The 21,118-nt window shown below is 46.0% G+C and overlaps 1 protein-coding gene across 1 annotated transcript in view; it reads left to right on the top strand.

Moving 5' to 3' along the window:
- Nucleotides 1-15,503: 15,503 nt before the first annotated feature.
- The window catches only part of TGFB2 (transforming growth factor beta 2), a 79,846-nt gene continuing 74,231 nt past the window's right edge, over nucleotides 15,504-21,118 (top strand). The window contains exon 1 of the mRNA XM_074989945.1: nucleotides 15,504-16,549. Coding sequence (XP_074846046.1) covers nucleotides 16,207-16,549 — 343 coding nt within the window. The 5' untranslated portion in view covers nucleotides 15,504-16,206. The remainder of the gene's footprint in view (nucleotides 16,550-21,118) is intronic.

Raw genomic sequence — 21,118 nt, 5'->3', positions numbered from 1 at the left:
AGTGGAATTATGGGACTGAGGCCCCAAGTCCCAGAACTCCTCCCAGCTATAAAGTGCTGAGCTCCTGTGGGGAAAAAAAGCCCTGAAGCCCCTCACTCCCCCAGAGCCCTGGCACTCTAAAGGCCAGAAGTCCCAATTTCCTACCCCCAATGTGGATTCCCTTTCCCACACCCTATGTCTCCAGCCCCAAAGCCCTCTCTGCCCCACTGAAGTCTTCGTCAGAGTTAGACAACCTCCCTTCCCAAGGTATCTGCAACTCTAAGGTTCTGCTCTATCTACATCACAAAAACACCAGCTTGGTGACACTTTTGATGGCAGTCTCTGCTGAGAGGCAAGGGAAAGATTCCAGCTTTCAAGCATGTCAATTTCTCTCAGTGCATTCCCTAAAACAGCGTTTCCCAAACTCTGTTCCGTGGAACAATGGCGTTCCACGAGATACAAATAGGTGTTCTGTGAAAAAATGTTGATGCTAGCAGTATCTTGCCTTCTAAAATAAGAAATTACGTGTGTATTTAAAATACTCACTCATTATAGTTATTATGCAATTTGTGCTGAAACGGGGATGCAAAAACACTCTTCCCATTAAAAAAAAATACCAATAGTTACTTATTTTTATTTTCCAGTAGTTTTTTGTAAAAATAATAAATTTATAAAAACATTTAAAAATACTTTCCCTGCATACTTTGTTTTGTGTTTCTTTTTCATAAAACTGTGGTTTTTTTAAGCTTTAAGGAAGAACAATCCTATTTCAAACAATATTGTCCTTTCTATTTTTGTACAAAAGAACAACACTAACCATCCTTCTTTTGGCTCTTATATTGATGTTTTGTTTTGGATTTGTACTTAATTTTTAATTCTTATACTTAATTATAGGGCTGCTAACTGCCTTCCTATCAGAAGGACATTAGTTGTTCTTTAAGATGATTTTCTCTTATTTTTTTGTTGTTTGTAAAATAAACAAAAGCTAAATAACTCTTTTAAAACAACTTTTGAGCATTACATGTGGAAATTTTTCGGTATGAAACCCTCCTCTCCACTGCCTCCTGGACAGGCATGTATGTGTCTGTCAATATATTCCAAGCCTAAAAGTGTTCCGTGGACAAATTAGTTGGGGAATTGCTGTACGAAAACAATCAAACAAAACTGATACCGGAATGACTGACGTATGAATTAAATAATCTCATTCTGATTCTCAGTGTAAATGTTCTGGGAAGGCAGTGTTTTTCTTAGCTATAGAGAAACATAAATGCTGATTCTCTCACATGTCTGGATGACTGGCTGCATGAAGCCTAGGCCATGACAGGGTAGACGAAGGATGCCCAGTGTCACAATGAAAGTAAGGAAAAACAGTGAGCCACAAAGTTTATTACACTTTGCTCAGTGGGGTGAAAGGCACTTCTATGCAGAGGAAGCACATAAGGCTTGTGTAACCCTTAAAAGCAGTAAGGATGGCAAAATATGTAGGCGTTCTGTACTCTATGCAGAGGCAAATTTGATCCAATTGGCTGGAGGATTGTCTCTTCAGTTTGACAAATGACTGCAGCTTCCTCAGTTACAGCATCTCATTTTAAAGGGACCCAATCCTGAAAGACTTTATTTTGCTGAGCTCTTGTTGACTTCATTGGCCCAAACATGTACAGTGGACATGTTCTTGTTTTTGTTTTGTTTTGCTTTGTTTTTTGTTTTAAACCCTGCAATCTCTGGCCAGGGGGAAGAACCCAAGAAGTTGTTCTTCTTCTTTGAGTGATCCCCATGGGTGCTCCACAGTAAGTGTCGGGCTCGCCTGGCGCTGCAAATCGGAATTCTTCTAGTAGTTTCCACTGGATCGCGCATGCACCGATGCGCGCCGCTCCCTTGCGCGCCCTCGGTCATGTGCGCGATCCGGTCCCCGCCAGTTCCTTCCCAACCGCCAATGGCTGCAGACGGAATCTGCTCCGGCTCTAAAGCCTGAGACAGATAAGATAGTTGTTTTACTTGTTGGTTCGTTGTTTTCACTATTATACAAAAACAAAAACAAAAAAAAAGAAGAGCATATAAAATAGTAGAGAGAAGAGGAACGGAGGAGAGAAGGGTGGACAAAGAAGGCTGTTAAGCCATCCGCTACCCTGAAGGCCGTGAATGTTGTTTGGGTTGTAGAATGGTAGAACGCACTGATTAGCGGCTGAGTACCCTATTAACATTAAAGACTCACCGCGATGGCTTCCTGGGGGTTTAAGAAGTGTGAGTCATGCCGTGAGGCTATGCCGGCCTCTGATGGACATAGTGAGTGCATTCGTTGCCTGGAGGAGTCCCATGTTACCCAGAAGTGTTCGCACTGCACTAAGCTTACAGCCAGAGCCAGGAAGGACAGAGAGATGAGGCTTAAAATGATCTTGTTTGATAAGGCCCTCCAGCCTGAGCCGCCGGAGAAGCCTCACACAGAGGGGCCCTCTGGGTCACATAAAAGGAAGGCAGCGTCTTTGACCCCCTCTGTGCAAAAGAAAAAGAAACTCCGGCTCGATCCTTGCCGGCGGTTCCAGTGAGCAGGACGAGTGGAACGCAGAGCCCTCAGCCGTGGGCTGAAGAAAGTGGCAGCGCGGTTGTGCACGTGGCCGGGGCTGGGCCTCCGACTTTGCAGCAGTCAGCACGGAGGGCGCGGCAAGCGCCGGAATCGGTGGCGCCGCCTCACACGGCACCAGCTATCACGGTGCTGACGGCGCAGGGGCACCCAGCATGGGGCCCAGCGGCGCCGGAGGAAGCTACCCGCACAGCACCGCTTGTGACAGTACCGAGCGCGGCGCCGACAGCGGGGCCGAGATCGCTGGGATGGGAGGGGGCAGCGCCCACCCTGCAGGGGCGGGGGAAAGCTAGAGCCAAAACCCAGCACCTCAGTCCATCTCCATACAGGGCTGCGATGCCCTTATCTCCCAACCCCCCCCCCACCCCCAAGATACACACACCGCGTCGCCGGGCGGCAACTCCACCGGCTTATTTCGGACCTCCCTCTCCATTCCTCCAACCACCTTCGCCTTGGCTCAGGCTTCCTTCACCCTTTTTGGGCATGGATCCCTATGAGTACTATCACAAACCAGCTTCACCATTATCCATGTCGTCACGGAGATCCTGCTCTCCTAGACATCATGGGTACACTCTCCGATCGTGGTCCAGGTCTCCATCACCGGGCTCTTGTCCATGTTGTTATGGCCGTCCTCATCATACCAAACACCGACATCGGAGGTCTAGATCCAGGGGTAGATCCCCTCCCACTCCTCGCCAGTACTTCCGCATCCACTCTCGCTTTGGGAGAGGAACGCAGCTGTCCCAGGGAGAGTTAGGTCCAGAGTCCTGAGACTTTCCTTCACAGCCCACGAAGGAGCACGCATACCAGCGAACTCGGGAGCCAGAGGACTTGGGGGAGGGTTAACCCAGCGGTTCCTCCTCATCCTCCCCAGATGAGGCGATTGTCCCCAGGGATGTCTCCCCTCCGGATGACCTTAAACAGTTCCAAGAGCTGTTCAAAAGAGTAGCATACACACAGGATGTTCAAATAGCAGAGGTACAGGAGAAGCATCATAAACTCCTGAAAAATTTGAGACCCCCGGCTTCATCTAAAATTGCTATCCCACTGGACGGAGCCATTATGGAGTCAGCCACTAACATATGGCAGACTCTGGCCTCTATTCCACCCGCGAATAAAAGGGCAGATAAGAAATACTTCGTCCCAGCCAAGGGCATGGAATTCCTGTTTAGCCACACACAGCCCAATTCTTTGGTGGTCGAATCATGCCAGCAGAGGTTGAAGATGCCTCAGTACAAATCATCGGGGTCAGATAAAGATGCTAAGAAATTAGAGCTGTTTAGCAGGAAGGTCTACTTCTCCTCTACCTTATTATTGAGCATGGCAAACTACGCGGCACATTTATCAAACCATAACTTTGACAATTACTCTAGACTCACCTCTCTCATGGATTCCCTCCCGGAGAACAAGAAGCCAGTGTTAAAGGCGATCGTCCAGGAGGGCTATGCGGCCTCGCGAACGGGAGTGCAGATTGCCCTGGATGTGGTGGACATAGCGGCACGCTCAACAGCTGCAGCAGTGGTAATGCGTAGGGAATCCTGGCTCCAGACGTCTGGTATCCCTAGAGATCTAGAGGCGAAGATCGTGGATCTTCCCTTTGACAAGTAAAAGCTGTTTGCAGAATCAACTGACTCGGTCCTCCACTCTAGCAAAGATTCGAGGGCCACACTTAAGACCTTGGGTATATACACTCCTCCATACAAGAAAAAGGAATTCTATCCTCAGCAAAGGCGCTATGCTAACCAACCACAACGCGCACAATATCAGCGAGGCTTTGACCAAGGGCGTCATCAACAGCAGCAGCAGTACAGGGCCCCCAGGCAACGTTCTCAACAAAGTCGTACATCCTCGGGGCAAGCCCAGAGGCAGCAAGTTAAGAACATAAGAATGGCCATACTGGGTCAGACCAAAGGTCCATCCAGCCCAGTATCCCGTCTGCCGACAGTGGCCAATGCCAGGTGCCCCAGAGAAGAAGAACAGAAGACAATGATCAAGTGATTTATCTCCTGCCCTTGTACTGAAGGCTAGGGCACCATACTTTACCCCTGGCTAATAGCCATTTATGGACCTAACCTGCAAAAATTTATCGAGCTCTTTTTTAAACCCTAATAGAGTCCTGGCCTTCACCGCCTCCTCCGGCAAGGAGTTCCACAGGTTGACTGTGCGCTGTGTGAAGAAAAATTTCCTTTTATTAGTTTTGAACCTACTACCCATCAATTTCATTTGGTGTCCCCTGGTTCTTGTATTATGGGAAAAGGTAAATAATTTTTCCATATTCACTTTCTCCACACCATTCATGATTTTATATACCTCTATCATATCGCCCCTCAATCGCCTCTTTTCCAGACTGAAAAGTCCCAGTCTCTCAAGCCTCTCCCCATATGGGACCCGTTCCAAACCCCTAATCATCTTAGTCGCCCTTTTCTGAACCTTTTCTAATGCCAATATATCTTTTTTGAGGTGAGGAGACCACATCTGCACACAGTACTCAAGATGTGGGCGTACCATAGTTTTATATAGGGGAAGTATGATATCTTTTGTCTTATTATCTATCCCTTTTTTAATAATTCCTAACATCCTACTTGCTTTACTAACTGCCGCTGCACACTGCGTGGATATCTTCAGAGAACTATCCACTATAACTCCAAGATCCCTTTCCTGATCTGTCGTAGCTAAATTTGACCCCATCATGTTGTACGTGTAATTTTGGGTTATTTTTTCCAATGTGCATTACCTTACACTTACCCACATTAAATTTCATTTGCCATTTTGCTGCCCAATCACTCAGTTTGCTGAGATCTTTTTGTAGTTCTTCACAAAAGTTTGACGGGTATGTCGAGGACTGCGATATCAACACCATCGCTCAATGCCACTCTCACCTCATGTTCCATCATCGCCTCAAACCATTCCACTCCTAATGGCAAAAGATCACAACGGAGAAATGGGTGCTGGAAATTTTCGACACGGGTTACACGATCCCCTTCCAGTCACTGCCACCGACGAAACCTGCCACCCAGCCTATTCTCGGGGACCCCTCTCACGAGGCGTGGCTGAAGTAGGAGGTAGATCACCTCATGTTCATAGGGGCAGTGGAAAGAGTGCTGGAACAATTCCAAGGGAAAGGTTTCTACTCACGCTACTTCCTAACAGAGAAGAAAACAGGAGGCTGGAGGCCGATTTTGGACCTACGGGGCCTCAACCGATACTTGCACAAGTAGCGCTTCCGGATGATTACAGTTGCCTCCATACTTACAGCACTGGACGATGGAGACTGGTTTGCAGCCCTTGACTTACAAGACGCTTACTTTCATATAACAATCCAGCCGGCACACAGACGCTTCCTCCGCTTCACGGTCGGCGGGGAACATTTCCAATACAGGGTTCGTCCGTTCGGCCTATCCTCGGCACCCAGAGTCTTTACCAAAACCCTGGCAGTGGTATCAGCTTACCTGCACAGGCAGGGCGTGTTTATTTTTCCATATCTGGACGACTGCCTACTGAAAGGGGCCTCAAAGGCAGAGGTCCTACACATGATACGCATCACCGCGAACATGTTTACTTCGCTGGGCCTCGTTATCAACCTTGCAAAGTCAAAGACCGAACACACGCAAGATATAGAGTTCATAGGGGCGCGCATAAACTCTATCTCATCAAGAGTATACCTGCCTGATGCCCGCTTCCGCACCATGAAATCCTTGGTGCAAGTCATGATGTACAGCCCCGCGGTGCCGATCCTAATATGCCTGCAACTGTTGGGGCACATGGCGGCCGCTAAGGTTGTGGTACAGAATGCCAGGTTACACATGCGAAGCCTGCAGCATTGGCTGGCAAGTGTTTACAGACCGGCAGCCCATACCGTCCACAGGGTAGTATCGCTCACGATGGAGGTACGGAAGTCGCTAGCATGGTGGGCAGATCCCAAGAACTTGCTAGTGGGAGTGCCCTTCCACCAACCACAAATTTCCATTTTTCTTACAACCGACGCCTCCCACATAGGATGGGGAGGGCACATTGGCAACAAGGTGACGCAAGGGCTATGGTCCCCCACGGAACAGACACTGCACATAAACATACTGGAGGTCAGAGCCGTGTTCAATGTGTGCAGACATTTTTGGAAATACCTGCACGGCAAAGTAGTCGGGATCAATACTGACAATACCTCCACCATGTTCTACATCAATCGACAAGGAGGGGCACGGTCCCGTGCGCTATGCGCAGAAGCAGTCTGATTGTGGAATTGGTGCATTGCCAACAACATAACGTTGAAAGCCTCGTACTTGCCGGGTGCCCACAAAGTGAAGGCAGATCAACTGAGCAGGTGCTTTGCACTCACGCACAAATGGCAGATCCGCTACTACCTGCTACGACGCGTATTTCGCACCTGGGGGTTTCCCCAAGTCGATTTGTTTGCCACCCAGCGCAACAAGAAGTGTCCCCAGTACTGCTCCAGAGCAGGAATAGGGTGGGGGTCCCTAGGGAATGCCTTCATGATCTCATGGAAGGGCCCTCTACTCTACGCGTTTCCCCCCACAACACTTATCCACAAGGTTCTGCAGAAAGCCAGAAGGGAGAGAGCTCGCATGATACTCATAGTTCCAACTTGGGACCGACAGCAATGGTTTCCCCTGCTTCTGTGCATGTCGGATCGTCCATCACTCCCCCTACCGGTAGCGCCAGAGTTACTTACGCAGGCTCAGGGGTCCATAGTGCACCCGCACCCCCAGGGACTCTGCCTACAAGCATGGTTAATCCATGGCTCAGCGCCTTAGAGAGCACGTGTTCGGAGGGAGTACGACAAGTCCTAGAGTGTAGCCGAAGGACCTCCACCAGGAGGACTTACGAACAGAAATGGACACGCTTTACAGCCTGGTACTCTGCCAAACAGTTAGCTCCTCTTGACATTCCTATAACTGTAATTCTAGAATACCTGCTGGACCTCAAACGAGATGGGCTCTCTCTATCCTCGCTAAAGGTCCACCTTGCACCTATATCGGCTTTTTGGCACAAAGAGGAAGGGCCCACTGTATTCACCCATCCTTTCGTCACAGGGTTCTTGAAGGGGCTGGTAAGCCTGTACCCTCCTCGAAAACTGCTACTGCCATCGTGGAGTTTGGACTTGGTACTCCACACGCTATTGGGACCACCCTTCGAACCATTAGCCATGGTACCCCTCTGACTACTTACCATGAAAACGACCTTCCTTCTTGCGATTACGTCAGCCCGCAGGGTGAGCGAGCTTGCAGCAGTGATGGCAATGCCACCCTGCACAGTATTCTCAAAGGAGGCGGTGATCTTATGGTTACACCCAGCCTTCGTTCCAAAAGTTTCCTCGGAGTTCCACATTAACGAACCAATAGTCTTACCCTCGTTTTACCCAAAGCCTCACAGCTCCAGCAAGAAGGCGCGCCTGCATCTCCTAGATGTGAGGAGGGCGTTGGCCTTTTACATAGACAGAAATAAGCCCTTCCGGAAAACAGACAGGCTTCTGGTGTCTCTCACTCCCAGGTCGAAAGGGGAAGGCCTCTCTTCCCAGAGAATTTCAAAGCACATTGTGTCCTGTATAAAACTGTGCTATGAGCTTCGAAAGACCCCCTTGCTAGCCCCGCCCAGGGCTCACTCCACTAGAGCGGTGGCAGCATCATCGGCCTTCCTCAAGGACTTGGTCATCCTACGACACCTTCGCCAAGCATTATGCCCTGCATCGGTGTTCAATGAGGATACCCATCTGTCGACAGCAGTCCTCTCGGGGGCAAGCTGCACATGAATCGAGTACCCATCTCCTTACTTGGGGTTACTGTTGGGTAGTCACCTACTGTGGAGCACCCACGGGGACCATTCGAAGAAGAAAGAGAAGTTACTCACTTGTAGTAACGATGGTTCTTCGAGATGTGTCCCCCGTGGGTGCTCCACTACCCGCCCATCCTCCCTGCTTTGGATCTCTGTCCGGTGTTTTTCAGGAGCATCCGGGGCGGTTGGTCAAGGAACTGGCAGGGACCTGATCGCGCACATGACCGAGGGTGCGCAAGGGAGCGGTGCACATCCAGTGGAAACTGCTAGAAGAATTCCGATCTGCGGCACAGGGTGAGCCCGACACCTACTGTGGAGCACCCACGGGGACACATCTCGAAGAACCATCATTACTACAAGTGAGTAACTTCTCCTTTCCCTCTCCGCCACTTCTCATCTCCTGAAGTAGACCAGTGTGGACATTCTGCTGGGACAGCCTGAAATCGTAAATCAAAGTCTGTTAACTGTAGAGTTTTTCTTCCATGCTGTCCTCAAAAAATGAGCCACTTTGAGGATTTTACACTCTGAGGAATCTTTGTTTTACTGAAGGCTTTTCTTTGTGTGGGCTGCTGGAGAAGCAAGAACCCTGCAGTCTTTGTGAACTAAAGACCTCCGTTCCTGTGCAGCTGCAATGTATGGCTTAAGATATTACATTACTTAGAGGCCTATTTTTGAGGCTGCTGCCACTTACTTAATATTGCTTTATAAACAATCCTCTTCGTAAAAAAAAAAAACAAAAAACCCACAAGTACCGCCTGGGAGCATGTTTTCACTGAAGTTGTACAATTGAATTTCCTGCATCTTGTCATATAGATGTTCTGCTAGAACTACAATAGTTTGTACGATTATCATTTATTTATTGGAGCACAACTAACATTGTCTCTCTACAAGTCTAAAATGATATCCACTAGACTTCTAAGCCCTTGAAATATTCTGAAAGGATTGCACACACGTGCCATACAAAGCAGTGATCTATGAATTTATACCACTGTAGATCAGAGGTCCTGACCCTTTTGTGTTTATATATGGTTCCCTGGAAATTTTGGTAAGAATAGTACCTCAAATCTTCTGCAGAACCTGATCTCCACTGAGTAGTGGAGGGTTGTGCCACAAAGGTGCTGTTGTGGCTTATGGATTGGTAGGTTCATAACAGTCCCTAGAGTATCAAGCAATCTGGCCATACCCTGATCTCTGCTCCCTGACTTCCTCCAACAGTCACCAGGAGGAGTGGTCCAAGAGAGAGCTACCTCAGCTCAGCACTTACACTGGAATGCATGCTCCTCCAGTAAGGGAAATCTGTGGTTGGGTTGGCCGTAGGTGTCTTAATGCTGGTATCCTGGTCACAGTCCCATGTGAATTTGCACTTCTCTTTCAATTCCTTATGTTATTGTTCCCTGTTTCCTGCCTGAAATTGTGTTGTCAGGGTATATTCTAGAGCGTGGTTCCCACCTTTCAACTCAGACATGCTGGCACTTTATAAGTGGGCAAAGTTATTTGGACCAAAGGCTGTTCTTTCTCAGAGGAACACTTCCAAAGAAGCCAAGAGGTCTATTTGGATGAGCTGGAACTTGTCATGAGGAAAGGGTGTAGGATCAGACCTCCCCTTTGTGAAGTTTGCAAAGAACTTTGGGCCTCTAAAACAAAAACTACTGTGTTAAGGGAGGAGCAGTTTAATTTTGTGTTAAACAGCAAGGGACACAAATTAGTCAAGACCTTTGAAATGTAAGGGCTGTAGGACAGAGTCCTGTGTGAAATAAGGGACACATCCAAGTGGCAGTGGGGCCCACTTGCATAAGTAAGCTCAATAGGATGTTGGTATCAACTACACATAGGAATCACTCTGCTCACTAATGAAAACCACCACACAGAAATGTGGGGGAATGGTACCTTCAGCTACCCCAAAAGTATAAAATGTTTTTATACTTTTATTGTTTTTGTTTTTTTATTATTTTAATAATAATTATTATTAAATTAAATTGTTTTATTATTATTTATTGTTTTTATTATTACTACACATTTTTCTTCTCTTTGTCAGCTGTTCATCTCTCCATTAAAAAGTGCTACCTCAGCTCTAGAATGGAATGGTTGTGTGTTATATAGATATTATCTTGCCTGGCACGCTGCATCTAAACAGTTAAGGGTCAACATGAGCCTAGCAACTGTTGCAAAATCCTGGTTATGGCACAAAGTATTAATTGTGCAATTAATGTTCGTCAATTGATGCTCGTCATCAGTGTGAAGCTTACGAAATATACCTCTTAAAATTTAAAAGTTATGCCTTTTCCAACAATGTTCTTTAATTTATGAAATATGGCTAGCCACCTTATTTAATTACCTGGTCATCAGCAGTTTGAGAAAGATTATTGCCATTGTATTTTGCACAAGATATTTGTGTATAACCAAAACAATCTAAAAAGAACCCACAAATTCTAAAATCCTGACCACAGAATTTTTAAGTTAACAGGAAATATGAAAGCCTTACATTTCAGTTAGTGAAGTAATTTTCCAGGTGTCCCTGTTTTTGTAATAAATAGTTACTATTTATTTTTAAAAAATCAACATATAAAAAGACAGCAATGTACTGAACTGAAAGCACAGGATCAGATAAGTCCTGTTCATTCTCTGTGGTTTCTTTACTCACATTTGTATGTATAATATATAAGGATGGAGTCCACTTCAAAAAATTATATAGATCAAATCAAATTTAACTGCATTTGTATTTAGTAAAGATTTTCTATTGTTACTTTTTCACTCTGATTCCCTCTTTGGAATTGAATAAATACAACTGGTACCATCCCAAAATAATATGCAAGGGGTTAATTATGACAGGTTAGATTATTAGATATGTGCAGAGTGAAAATAAAGTTAAAATTCAGAAACCAAATTACCTGTATTGAAAGGCATGTGGTTACTTAATTCTGAAAGTATGTTTAGTTTATGGCACTTTCTCCAGCACAATAGCATTGAACCATGCACATAATATGGCAGAAGTCACAGAGCCAAATCTTGATTGCCTTACTCAGAGCAATTGCTCACTTGTCTATAATAAACAGAGGTTGGGCCATAATTTCTTCGGGGTTCAATTCTGCATTGTCTGTATATCCATAAGATGTATGTGGAAGCCAGCACTTTGGTTGCACATAGACAGTAGGATCAAACAATTTGTTGTGAGAGAGACAGAGGGAGAAAGAGAGTTCTGTATTTTCAAAATGGACACCTAGTGCTTGTGTGTTTTGTATATATTGTAATGAATTGGTGAGTATGTGACATTGTCTTCTATTAGCCCAGGGAGAAACAAAATTGCTCGCCTGTATGTGTAAGGCCCTATGTTATAGGTGGCAAGGTCTTACCTCAAATGGTAGGTGTTTGTACTTTTGGAATAGGAATATACCTTCTATGCCTGCTGCCGCTGAAAACTTCTGACAGGCAATCATTTGCACCATAATGATACCAAGAAGCCTCAGGTAGCAACAGATTTGTTACACTGATGCTGAATTGAGAGCTGAACTACCCATGAATGCCAGACATTTGAGGTTCAGATTTGTCAAACTAAGAAAATGTATAATGGCCTGCTAGCGTATGTGTGTACCATTGTACGCCTCTCCACTGAACTGCATAAGAACTGCTCTGTTGTAGGTTATAAGGCATACAATAAGAGCTGGTTGGAAAAGTTCTGTCACTACATTCTTCTTTTGGAATTTGCCTGTTTGGTGAATCGATTTTGCTGACATTTAGCTGAAAAACAGCCAGGTTTTGAAACCTGCCTGCTCATTTGCCTTATTTGCCAGCTCACCGGGAAGAAACTGCAGTTCTGAAGTAGCCTCCCTTTTCCCTCCAACAGGTTACTTCAGACATCTTAGGGATTCCAGGGTCTGTGGCTCCACCACTGCCCACCAGGTGGACTCCATTCCCTTTCACAGAGCATTTTGAAATATTTGGTTTCTGTCCTCACTGCAACAAAAAGCAAGTTTCAAAATATCAAACCCTGAAATACCCTCTGACTGGGTCGTCTTATCGCTGCCAACAGCTCATGAAGAGTTTCTGTTAGCTCAAGTGGTACGGGCTTATCCTTCAGTAGGAGGACCCGAGTTCTAGCTTTGTGGTCACTGTGAAGTTCTGCATTGGCATGAGGTGCAGCCTAGTGACAACTGTAAATTTTTAAGTGGACAAGCATGTTTTATAGTATATTTCTTCATGGTATCAGGTACAGTTTTGGGAGGAGACATTAATTTCATTAGCCCACGACCAGAACACCTGAGGAACAATGGATGGGAGAGCCAAATCTTTAGCTGGTCAGAGAAGAGAATAGATTAAGATCAGTTTATGCTAGCTGAGGAAATGCTACTTTGTTTTTAAACAGGTGTCTTAAAGAAATAAAATCGAATGATTCTACTAATTCAATTTCATTTCCCCCACCCATATTATATCTTATTTCATATTATTATTTATTTCTCAAATCTCTATCAGTGGAGTTGTAACTTTTGGGTCATGTAGACATTGACACAGAAAACAAAAATGTGACAGACAAACTTTTACACAGCTCTTTGTAGGAATTCAAAGAAGTTGAAAAAGACAGGTGCTATTCAATGTGATATTCCAAACTGGTCGGATGTCAGTTGTGTGGCTTCAAGTACGATCCAGTTACACCTGGTTTTAAAGAGTTAAAGAAACCAATTTACTCTCAAACTGCAAAAAAAAGGCCTTTAAAAATACAGTATTCTTATGCCCCTCTTTGCTTGTACCCACAGCAATGATGGGTTAGTTGGTAACAGCTCTCTAAGGAGAACCCTGCCTTTGCAAACAGCAAGCAGTAAGTAAGTTCAGTACTGCTAGGCCCCTTTATCTCACCCTTTCCCTGACTCTTAAGTACTCTGAGGAAGCTTTTTTCCTAGCAGATAGACTGAGAATTAAAATCTTGTTAATCCAGGGACTACCACTTTCAAGTAACTAGCATGTCTTAGAAATCTCTTTAATGCTTCCTGGAATCAGTAGATTGTACTTAAAATAGATTATCAGCTGGAGTGAACTGGTGTAACTCCTTTGACGTAATGGTTCTGGGTTGATTTACACCACCAAAGGATCTGGGCTTCTATCTTTAAGATATCTGAGCCACCCTATCTGGCTTCTTCTGCAGATTTTTTGTAACATAATTACAAATGCTACAACTGCGATCCTAACCATTATGCTTTTTATGTTGTCCTACTGCGATGAACTCTCCTACGTCTTCTCTTATGCCATAACAGGATGTTTAGAAAAAACTCTGTCACTATATAAGAGAGCAGGCAAGATGATTGAGTAGAGTTTTCCAAATCGTTCTCTCTCCTAACATATCTAGTGAAAAATTACATCTGAATGCTTAAGGGAATTTAGGGATGGAATCAGTGGTGCCAAAGGAATAAATGCTACTTGATCATTCCATGAAGTTTTTGCTAATGTACAGTGCAGTTGTGATAAATGGACTGTGACAGAGAAAGAAAAGATGGAGGAGATGAAGTTAAGAATGAGAGCTATTTGACTAGAATAATTTTTCAGTTAGAGCCAGAATGGAGTATGGGTAGAAGGCATTTAGGTCAAACCACTAGCAATTCCCTAAAGAATGATCACCCATTAGAACCAAAATGGACAAGGTAAACCCAGCAGGTTTTCTATATATAACACATAGGATCCTGTGATCTTCTGGTGTGGACAGAACTGAGAAAGCCAATTTGAGAGAAATTAAAAAGCTCCCAGCCTGAGCAACTGAGTGGCCTAGTACAAATGACAATGCCCACACCACCTCCTGCTCGGATAAGACACCTCAAATGATAAAGCAGACTGATAATATGGGACACCGTGGAGGAGGCAAGAGAGAATTCTCAAGAGTCCTAAGCAGTATAATGATAACCAAGTAACCCATCAGAGGGGAGAGGATGAGCAGGCCCCAGAATGTGTATGGAAGTGGAGTCAAGTACAAGGGATGAACTGTGCAAAGCCAGAACTGCCCTCTGCTGACGATAAAAACAATTTAGAGGGGTAGCTGTGTTAGTCTGCAACTGCAAAAACAATGAGAACGCCCATGGCACCATACAGACTAACAACTATAGTGGCGCATAAGCTTTTGCGGGCAAAGACGTGCTTCGTCAGCTGCATGAAAACAATGGGGCTATGGCTGCACTAGAGGGTGTCCACACCCAACATGCATTTTGTTGACGCTTCTGCTGACAACTTTCCGCCTCTCCCAGATGAGGAAGAATGTATTTGTCTACAGTTTCTGTTAACAAAAAAGCTGTGTGGACTCTCTGGCGGGTGGGGTGGGGGTCCTCTGTCGATAGACAGGCCTTCCAGTTCCCCGTGGCAGCTCTGTTTGCTGAGCTTCTGGTCCGTTGTTCTGTCGAGACAGGGCCGGGCAGTACGGCAACGCTCTGCTGACAGAGCCAATCGCTTTTTAATCCGCTTTAGTGTAGGGCCCTGCACTGTTGACAGATGTTTTGTTGGCAAATCTGCTCGGACAGACATCTGACAGATGTGTCTAGTGGAGCTGTCGCCTGGTCCCAATCTGCTGCACAAAACATTGAACCCCACGCCTAATATATCGGAGGGGGAGCCCAGTTAGTCTGGATCTTCAAAAACCGTAAGAAGTCCTGGGGCACCTCAAAGACTAACAGATTTCGGCGCATGAGCTTCCGGGGCAAAGACCCTGGGGCACCTCATAGGCTCACAGAGATTTTGGTGCATAAGCCTTCTGGGGCAAAGTCTTTGCCCACGAAAACTCATGCGCCAAAATCTCTGTGAGTCTATGAGACGTCCCAGGACTTCTCACAACTGTAATATGCAGCCGCTCTTGGAGTAGGCAGGGCTGCTCCGAGGGTGGGGAAGGCAGGCTCGTGGCTCCTTCGCGGGTGCCAGGCCCCTGCCTGCACCAGCATTACAAGCAGCGCCCTGCTTTGGCTCCAGCGCCAGGGAAGAGCAGCCTCGGCCGTTCGGCTGCTCCCCGCGCCGGCTCAGGGCGGCACCTTGCGGCGCAGAGCGCCCCGCGCGGGAAAAACGCGAGGAATCCGCTCTTGCAGGCAGCCCCACCACGTCACTCGCTTGGGAGGCAAACACGTGGTGCCGGGAGCCCTTATAAATCTCCCTCTCCCGGCCACGACCGCGATGTTCTCGGCTGGCCAAGGGTCGCTCCTAGCCGGGAAGGCGAAGGGGCTCCGGGCGGGAGGGGAGCGGGGGATCGTAAGCCCTGGCACGGAGCAGGCGGGGAGAGGTGCCCCGGCGGGTGGAAAGGGCCAAGCACCTTTGCGAAGCGCCGCCGGGCTCCAGCCCGCGGGAGGCTGCAGCAGCGCCGGCGTGTTGACTGCGGCCGGGATTGGCGCTGGTGTGGAGGAAGAGGAGGGCGCCGGGGAAGCTGCACCGCAAGGAAGGGGGGGGCCCGGCCGGTGCCTGCGGGAGGATCAGCGCCGGAGGCGGGAGTGAAGAGCCCAGCGGTACCCCGCAACCCCAGGCCCGACGCTGCCCGCTCACACGCACGTGGGCGCCGCTCACTCGGCTCCCCGCCCGCCCCTGCCATCGCCCCTCGGCCCGGAGCTGAGCGCCCGGCTGCCCCCTGCTGCAGGAGGGCTGCCCGCCACCGGCCGGCTCGCCAGTGCCTCTTGCCGCCTTGGGGGCTGGTGGAAATCCCCCCTCCTCCTTGCCCCCCGGCGCAGAGGTAGCGCTTTGCTTTGCAGCTGCCTGGACCCCGGGGGCCTTTTTTATTTGCACCCCCTACCCGTTGCCTTTTCCCTGGCAGCCCGCTGTGCTTCTCCAGCCGCAGCCGCTCCCCCTCCTCGGGACGCCCTCCGCCGCCCCCTGGTTCAGTCCCTCTTTGCGGGGCGCTGGGACGAAGCCCGAGAATGCACTGCTATCTCCTGAGCGTGGTGCTCACCCTGGATCTGGCCACGGTGGCGCTCAGCCTGTCTACCTGCAGCACCCTAGACATGGATCAGTTTATGCGCAAGAGGATCGAGGCCATCCGAGGGCAGATCCTGAGCAAACTGAAGCTCACTAGCCCTCCCGAAGAGTTCCCCGAGCCCGAGGAGGTATCCCCGGAGGTCATCTCCATCTACAACAGCACCAGGGACCTGCTGCAGGAGAAAGCCAACCACAGAGCCGCCACTTGCGAAAGGGAGAGGAGCGATGAGGAGTATTATGCCAAAGAGGTTTACAAAATAGACATGCTGCCTGTTTTCCCCGAAAGTAAGTCCTGTGCGTGCGTGAGTGAGTGTGAGTTCACCCCCGAAGCCTCCGCAGTGCCTAGAAATACCTGCCTCATGTGATATATGTTATGATAATGCCCTCCCCAGCTGTTACTTTCACTCTCAGTTCAGTTTTTCATACTTTTTGGACGGGGATGGGAGGGGGAGCTCGGTTTCTGCAAACCTGCTGTGTTTGATCTCTCATCCTCCCGCTCTGAAAGAAATCACACAACTCACTATGTGTGCTCCGAGGACCCGGGCATACAAAACTCTGGCTCGGTAAAATGACAGGCACCCACCCACCCACACTCCTCCTTCTGGAGAACACCCTCCTGAATCATTCCACAGCTGTTCTTTCTCTTAACTTGTCTCAGTCTAGCTCTGCCTTTTTCAGCAGTATAAAAAGAATCAGAGGCTTTCTTTCCCTCCCGAGTCCCCCTGAACATCCTTCTTAAGCTCTTAACTTAAATTGGTACTCTCAGAAAGAACAGCTGTAGAGACCTCTCCCTTCCCTTTAGAATTTAATAGCCACTCTTCCAATTCATGGTGCCTTTAATTTTAGGTACAGATAAGTCCTCCTTTCTGTTCAGTGTCAGTTCCTGGAAGCCTTTTCATATTTTCCCTTGAACTGTTTTTGAATGACACTGATAATACACATCTCATTCTGAACAATAAAGGGGGAAAATGTTTTCTGCTGATATCACATCTCACGTTTGATGAATAAAAATCATCCTACCATGCCTCTTTGTTTTGGCAGAGGCAGTGGGTGTGCAGAAAAGCATAAAACGCCTTTTTTTTTTTAAAAAAAAAAAAAAAAAAAAAAAAAAAGCTACTTATGCCAAGGAAGGTTAAACACCAGTGAGAGAAAAGTAACGTCACCTTCAGCGTATCCAAAACTCCAGCGCTGAATGTTTCTTTTCCTCCCTCCTCCATCACCCTCCACTTGATGCCCTATGTATTTGCTGTCTGTTTTTCAAAAGTACATACCTCTGGCTTAAATGGATAATGTAGCCATCTTGGTAACTTTATCCTAGAGTTTCTAATTGCATTTTCTTTTATTTATGTTTAGTTTAGCGAGTTGTAGTGTTAGGACTTGCTGGGGCTTGCATGTCATAGAGCCATGATGCCAGCCAAAGGGTCTGGACCCCACTCTTTGAAGCTGCCTTTTTCTTCTTTTACTGTTAAATGACACCATCAGGTACAGGACACCTTGGCAGTCAGAGCCATTTTATTATTGTAATTGCAGTAACAGCTAGGATAAATATACTCCACCCTTGTTACCCTTGGGAAGGAAGATTTTTTTTATGTATACTGGAGCCAAGTGGTTATGCGCAGAAGGTTCAGTGTAATTTGCAGCAATAACATTGAGGCAGAATGTAGAAACCATGGTAGTTTCCCTTCAAAACAGGCTCCCACTGCCCTGCCACCCTTTCTGGTGTTTTGGTGAAAGTCAGAACTTTGTTTTGAGCCCCAACATCTCACTTCCTGAGTGTGGTAGTGAGTATTTGTGAACAAAGGCTACAGAAAATAGTAGCAACACCTTGATAGATGGGTCTGACCTTGTCATAAAGGGGTTTTGAAGGCAAGGTACAGTGATCCAGACCACAAATGAACCCCCTTTTCCACAAAAGAAAATCAAAAAAGGAGCTACTACTATAAAACCTACACTTAGACTTTTTGAAACATCCAAATATCGGAGGTGTGTGATGTCAAAGTTGACAGAACAGAGTCTATTTTTAAAACATTGGTAAGAGCCAAAAGGGTATGAAAGTATCAGGAGGGGTTTTGGCAGCGTAAAGTCGACTGCAGGTATCTACCAACAGAGTGCATCTGAACTTTGGGATCAGAAGGCCATTTAGCAACAGATCCAATACTACTACTGTGCAAGAGCTGTGGCTAACATCATAGTAAGTAGGTTAACTGTTTTTCCATTGCTCTGTAGTTATACTGGATTGAGTGAACCTTTCCAAAGAAGACAGAAAGGAAGGAATCACTCCCCCATATTTTAAACAAATGAAAGAAAGTGCAGAACTGGCTGCTATATACACTTTCTCCTGGACTTCACTGAATAATTTTCTTAACTCTGCAGTTTCTGATCCCATTGGGACAGTGATGAGGAAGGAGAAGGATATAATTATGAATGCGTTGAAGGTCAAAAGCGGCTGAGATGAAGGCATGGGAAAGATCAGTGGTTCAGTTTTTAACCACAAAGTTGTTAGTGTTCAGTAACTGACTACAGCCCAAGTACTACAAATATACACTAATTATACTCATAGTCAGCTATATATCACTAGAGCTTGCTGATAGGTCTTTGTGGGGCATTTTATATAGTTCAGACTAAATATTTTTAGCAATGAGGAGAAGTAAAAGGAAAACTATAAGAGATATTGTATATACCCTAAGGCATATTTTGTCTTAAATATTATCCTTGGCCAACTGTACTATATAAATACAGTAAATATGAATAGAACTGGCAAGATGCCAATCTCCTGGGATGACTTTTAGTCAAGAAGGTATTTATGGGATATAAATAATACTGTGTCAACATTTAAAGAAGGGATCTGATTAGTTTTGAATTTATTCATATTAATCTTTTCACATGCTGTTAGTTTAAATCTCAAAGTAAAGTTATGCTAAGGTTTCTGATTGTTTGCATTGAGGGAATGAGGGGACATCTGGCATCTGCTTGAGTCCATTTGAGGTTAAAGACACTTGTAGTCAGACTATACGTGGAAATTCAAAGAAGCAAAGAATGAGAGACGCATATAGACTGCAAAATTAGTGGCAGGAAAATAGTATCAAGAAGCTTTGGGAACTCAAACAGCAGCTGAACTTTTGTGTAGTGGTCCCTCTGAACCTTATTTTGGGTTTGGTAATAAGAGTCCAAACTGTCAGTAACAGATTTTTTGTAGAGACATAAAAAGGAGATTGAATGTGAAATCTGAAGGTGGTCAGCGATAGGATGCTTGAAAGCTTTGTGCTGAGCAGCAATTGTCTTTCCAGTTCCAAAGCCCTAATTTTATTAAAATTGGGTCATATTAGAAGATAATTATGTCTTTGGCATAAAATTGCTGATTAGACAGGTTCTGATATTTAAATTGAATGCTTATCACAATTTTAGTAATATCAAACATGGCATTGTTAATCTGCAGAAATGTAATATCAGTACAGTTACAAATTGCAAATAATAATCACACATACCTGGGACATTCATTATACATATGTATAATTAGCCATGCAGATTTTCAGGAATTTGGAAGGCTGATTTGTGTTAAACATATAAAGGCTCAATTCTGTATTTGCTGTTCATCTAAAACTCCCCATGACTCAGTAAAAAGGGATGGGTTGCGCCCTATGAAAGTAAGTGATCACTTTGAGTATTCTATCCTCTTTGGAGGAGATGGAGCTAAAATATACAACCCCCTGAAATTTTACAGTTCCTTTTCTTGATAGTTGTTTCACTCTGTTATGCTAGCTTTATACACACTGCCCCCATGGAGCCTCGTTCTTGCCTCTACACTACATGAATTTTATGGGAATTATTGATATAACTTATCTTTTAATGAACTCTACTATATGAATATTATGTTACATAGACTGCCATTCTGCTAAGTATTTGCTTAATGGGGAAAAAAAATCCTATATAAACTGGCTGGGTACAAGGCTCTGCTTCTGCTTTAGAAACAAGGAACTGATTTACCAGGGAACAGAGGCATGTGGACTTCTTGTCCTCAGAATAATTGAGTTACTAATACAGAAGTGGCAATGCTGTATGCCTTTACTGATTGTATCATTACCAAATGTTAACAGTTACTGATGTGCAGTTCATGTGTGTTTTGCATTTAGCAGAGCCCAGAAGTTAATCTGTCAGGGTTTTCTATTTTGTTAAAAATACAGAGGCGGTCTGAAGGCATATATTTTAAACCTTCCAACGGTGTGGACCCAATGTCCTAACTGTGGTGCTCAGCACCTGCCTGGAGTTTGATTTCCCCATGTGTCCAGCTTCTAAGGAATTTAGCATCCTGGTGGAGGCTTTCAGTAAGGTAGAGGGAGGTGATGGGAATGATGCCGTGTGGCTTAAAATGAGTAGCATTCATAAATCCTCCTCTGCTCTTTAGAGCTAAGAAGTTGCAGATGGATTGAAAAGGGGGCATGATAATATTATGAGCAATCTTATAATTTGCAGTTATACATGGGGGGGCAGGGTAATCGACTAATAGAATCATAGAACTGGAAGGAGCCTCAAGAGGTCATCAAGTCTAGTGCCCTGCACTCATGGCAGGACCAAGTACCATGTAGACCAGGCGTGGGCAATACTTTCTGGAGTGGGGGGGGGTCACTCCACGAATTTTAGTACAGGTTGTCAATTGGTTTTGGATCCCGGTAAGGGGTGAGGTCTCAAGCAGAAGGAGTGGGGCTGAGGGCTACAGAGACAGAGTGTGTGAATGTGAAAGAGAAACACTGTGTGTGAAAGACAGAGTTGTGACAGTGACTGTGTGTGGGGCACAGACCGGGCATGTGTGACAGTGACAGAGTATGTGTGCTGCTGCTGCTGCTAGGTAAGGTTCTG

Source organism: Carettochelys insculpta, chromosome 3 (assembly GCF_033958435.1).
Source record: "Carettochelys insculpta isolate YL-2023 chromosome 3, ASM3395843v1, whole genome shotgun sequence".
Taxonomy (NCBI): Eukaryota; Metazoa; Chordata; order Testudines; family Carettochelyidae; genus Carettochelys; species Carettochelys insculpta.
Note: the sequence above shows the minus strand (reverse complement) of the source record. Positions and strands in the feature narration are given on the sequence as shown.